General features: G+C 43.8%; 1 protein-coding gene across 1 annotated transcript; it reads right to left on the bottom strand.

Annotated features, from left to right (window-relative positions):
• Positions 1–381: 381 nt before the first annotated feature.
• Tas2r144 (taste receptor, type 2, member 144) lies at positions 382–1,341 on the bottom strand. Its single transcript, NM_001001453.1, has one exon. The coding sequence runs from the start codon at positions 1,339–1,341 to the stop codon at positions 382–384; it is 960 nt and encodes a 319-aa protein (NP_001001453.1).
• Between the last annotated feature and the right edge of the window lie 2,274 nt (positions 1,342–3,615).

Raw genomic sequence — 3,615 nt, 5'->3', positions numbered from 1 at the left:
TATCAGGATGTCAAAAGTAGATCAGATGATCTTCTCTCTATTCCAGGGTATCTTCAAGAATCAAAGGGTGTTCAGCAGATAACATTATCCTTTGGAGCAACTGAGATCTCCTAAGCCTCAGGGGTCATGGAGAGCAGAGAAGATGGAGATATAAAGGTATAAAGGTGCTTTTTTGAGTCAATCTTCAAATTCCTTCTCTACTTCTGCTTAGACTCTCAAGTTAATTCAGTTTCACATTCATCTAAGAATCCAGTTACCAGAGAAGTAGTTACTGTTAGAGCAGGTTTTGTGTGTGGGAAAAATGAATGAAGAGATCTGTGAAGAAAAGGGAGAACTGGTTGGGTCAGGTCTTATAATACTTCCAGGTTCCAGTTACTGGTTCTACCTTTTAAGGTAAAGATGAACATGGTGCTGAAACCGCCTCCAGGCTCTTCTCAGCCCTGGATTTCTCAAGATCAGATGCACTGACTGGCCGGCTGGATAGGCAGTCATGATAATGTTGCACAAACTATTCCAGACACTGTAAGCACCAAGGATGTTTGACATGGAAATAAATAAAGCCAGTGCATTAATAATGTAGAGAATGAGAGAGTGGCTGGTCGATTTGATGGCACCCACGTGAGCCTCCATGCTGGAGTCCCTAGAGCCTGTGGTGCTGTTTTCCATGTGCAGGGTGTGCCTCTTGAGTGAGGTGATCAGCAGAGTGGCTGCCATGATGAACATGAACAAAGGAAGGAAGATCCCCATATAATACAAGAAAGCTAGGCTGAGTACATTGATCATAAAGATGTACTTCATCTTTGTGGAGTTGGAAGAAGGGATGGGAACAGAAGTGTTCACATACACATTTAAGATGTCTTTAGAGAAGAAGGAACTTAAGCTGAAGGAAACCAACACTGACAGACTCAGGAGCCGAGGCATCAGCCCTATGATTTTCTGCTTCATCAGAAGGAACAGAGGGTGAGCTAAGTTCACAATTTTAAGACAATAGAAGACATTGAGCCAAGCAGCAAACCAGAGGTTACAGTAGTTTAGAAACACAGAGATGGCTTTGAATAGTTTATACATGGCATTATGGTTATAAATGATCGGGAAAAGTAGACTATAAGTAATCTCTACCATCATCCATATCTGTAGCAACAGCCTGGAAAAACTCAGCATCAACATAAGGTTCTCACCAGTGGGGAGTCTTTTGCTCCTGACCCATTCAGTCCCATAGATGACTGTGATGAAGCCATTGCCAATGATGCCAACAATAGAGCATATTGTAGAGACCACGAAAGGGATTATGACTTCATACCTGTGAGCAAAATAGTCAGAATTTGTGGTAATTATTGCCATTCTGTCTGACTCTGACTTAGGTTCCTCACTGTGAAGTGGTGTCTGCCCTGTAATCTTCCCACCGTCAGTGATGCTGCAATACTTCCCCTCTTCATTGAGAGTTATTTCCTATTTCTCTTTGTCACATGACTAAAAGTAAGAGGTTTGATATGCAAATTATGAAAGGATTTGGTTACTGGCTCTAACTCCATTTTTTTTTTTTTTATAAACACCCATTTGTTTGAGAGCTTTTAGAAATGCACTGGATGAAATTTTCAAGAATGCCCAGCCCATTATCTTTTCACCTTATTATTTTAGTCCATATGAGAAGAATCCCAAATTAGGAATCTCAGGGTCCCATGATTTTTTAAAATGTATCTCACAAGACTGTTGCTACTTGCTATTATTTATAAAATCATACTGCTCTCTCATGTTTCCTTTCTATGTTGCCTAGGTCAGCCTTCCATTCTCTTGCCCCTAAATAGCAGGGATTATAGGCATTCACTACTGTGCTCAGTTTCTTTCCTTCCTTCCTTCCTTCCTTCCTTCCTTCCTTCCTTCCTTCCTTCCTTCCTTCCTTCCTTCTCTCTCTCTCTCTTTCTTTCCCTCCCTCCCTCCCTCCCTCCCTCCCTCCCTCCCTCTCTCTCTCTCTCTTTCTTTCTTTCTTTCTTTCTTTCTTTCTCATTACATTTGTTTACATCTCAAATGATATCCCACTTCCTGATTACCCCTCCACAAGCCCCCTATCATCCCACAACCTCCCCTCCCTCTCTCCCCTTTGCCTCTATGAGGGTGCTTCCCCTCCCATCCACCCTCTCTTGTCCCACCCCTCCAGCATCTCCCAGGGCACCAAACCTCCACAGGACCAAGGGCCTCTTCTCCCTTTGATGTCAGACAAGGCCATCCTTTGCTACCTATGTATCTGGAGCCACGGATCCCCCCTGTACACTTCTTGGTTGGTGGTCTAGTCACTGGGAGCACTGGGTGTTCTGGACAGCTGATGTTGTTCTTCCTAGGGGATTGCAATTCTCCTTAACTCCTCAGTCCTTCCACCAGCTCTCCCACCAGAGTCCTGAGCTCATTCTGGCTGAGTGGTTGGCTGCAAGCATCCACATCTGCATTGATCAGTTGCTGGCTGAACCTCCTGAGGAGTAGCCACACCAGGATTCTGTCAGCAAGAGCCTCTTGGCGACAGCAACAGTGTCAGGGTTGTTATCTGCAGACAGGATGGATCCCCAGGTTGGGCAGTCCCCGGATGGCCTTTCCTTCAGTCTCTTCTTCATTTTTTGTCCCTGTTCTTCCTTTGGACAGGAATATTTCTTGGTTAAAAACTGTGAGATGGGTGTGTGGCCCCATACTTGGACTGGGAGCCATGCCTATCTATTGGAGGTGATCTCTACCGATTCTATTTCCCCTTCTCTGCTGAAATCATGCCTACTGGGTCTTGGGATCCTCTTGTTTCCTGGGCATCTGAGACCCTCCAGTGGCTATCCCCAGTTCCTCATCCCTCCTGCTACATATTCTATTGCCCTTATTTTGTGAGATTTAATTTTATAGATATCATGTAAGCAAAGAAAAATTCATTTAGCTCATATGTGAACATCTTTCACTAAAAACAAAGTTACTTCTGGAAAGGCCTCAAACTGCACAAAGTGGGATGATGACACAGTCTTCTAAGAGGGTGGCCTTTTCTACCTCTAAGCATTGTATAAATTAAGGAGAATGGATGAGCCAGTCTGTTCTGTGAACCAGCAGCCTTCATGGTATGGGTTCATGTGTCTGGTTTCCTGATTCTCCTAACAGCACTAACATCTCCCATTCAGCCAGAAGATTTTCCTTCCTTCCTTCCTTCCTTCCTTCCTTCCTTCCTTCCTTCCTTTCTTCCTTCCTCTCTCTCTCTCTCTCTCTCTCTCTCTTTCTTTCTTTCTTTCTTTCTTCCTTTTTTGAGATTGCATGGTGATTTGGCTGAATCTAGTCAATGATTTGGCTCAATCTAGTCAATGGGTTTTATGTTGTCTAATTTTATGTTAGCTTGTAACTAGCTACAGTCATCAAGAGGAGGGAGCCTCAACTGACAAAATATCTCTACGCCTGTAGAGCATTTTCTTAATTAGCAATTGATAGGAAAAGGTACAATTTATTGTGGGTAGTGCCATCCTGGGACTGGTGGTCCTGGATTGTACAAGAAAGAAGGCCAAACAAGCCACAAGAAGTAAACCTGTAAGTAGCACCCCTCTATGGCCTCTGCATCAACTTCTGCCTCCAGGTTCCTGTCCTGTTTGAGTTTCTGTCCTT

The sequence above is a fragment of the Mus musculus genome, chromosome 6, assembly GCF_000001635.26.
Source record: "Mus musculus strain C57BL/6J chromosome 6, GRCm38.p6 C57BL/6J".
Lineage (NCBI taxonomy): Eukaryota > Metazoa > Chordata > Mammalia > Rodentia > Muridae > Mus > Mus musculus.
The sequence above is the reverse complement of the archived record's forward strand: the minus strand, read 5'-3'. Positions and strand labels throughout refer to the sequence as shown.

What these genes read in the sequence shown, in the direction of transcription:
- Tas2r144 (NM_001001453.1), bottom strand. Translation starts at nt 1,341, where the DNA reads ATGGCAATAATTACCACAAATTCTGACTATTTTGCTCACAGGTATGAA.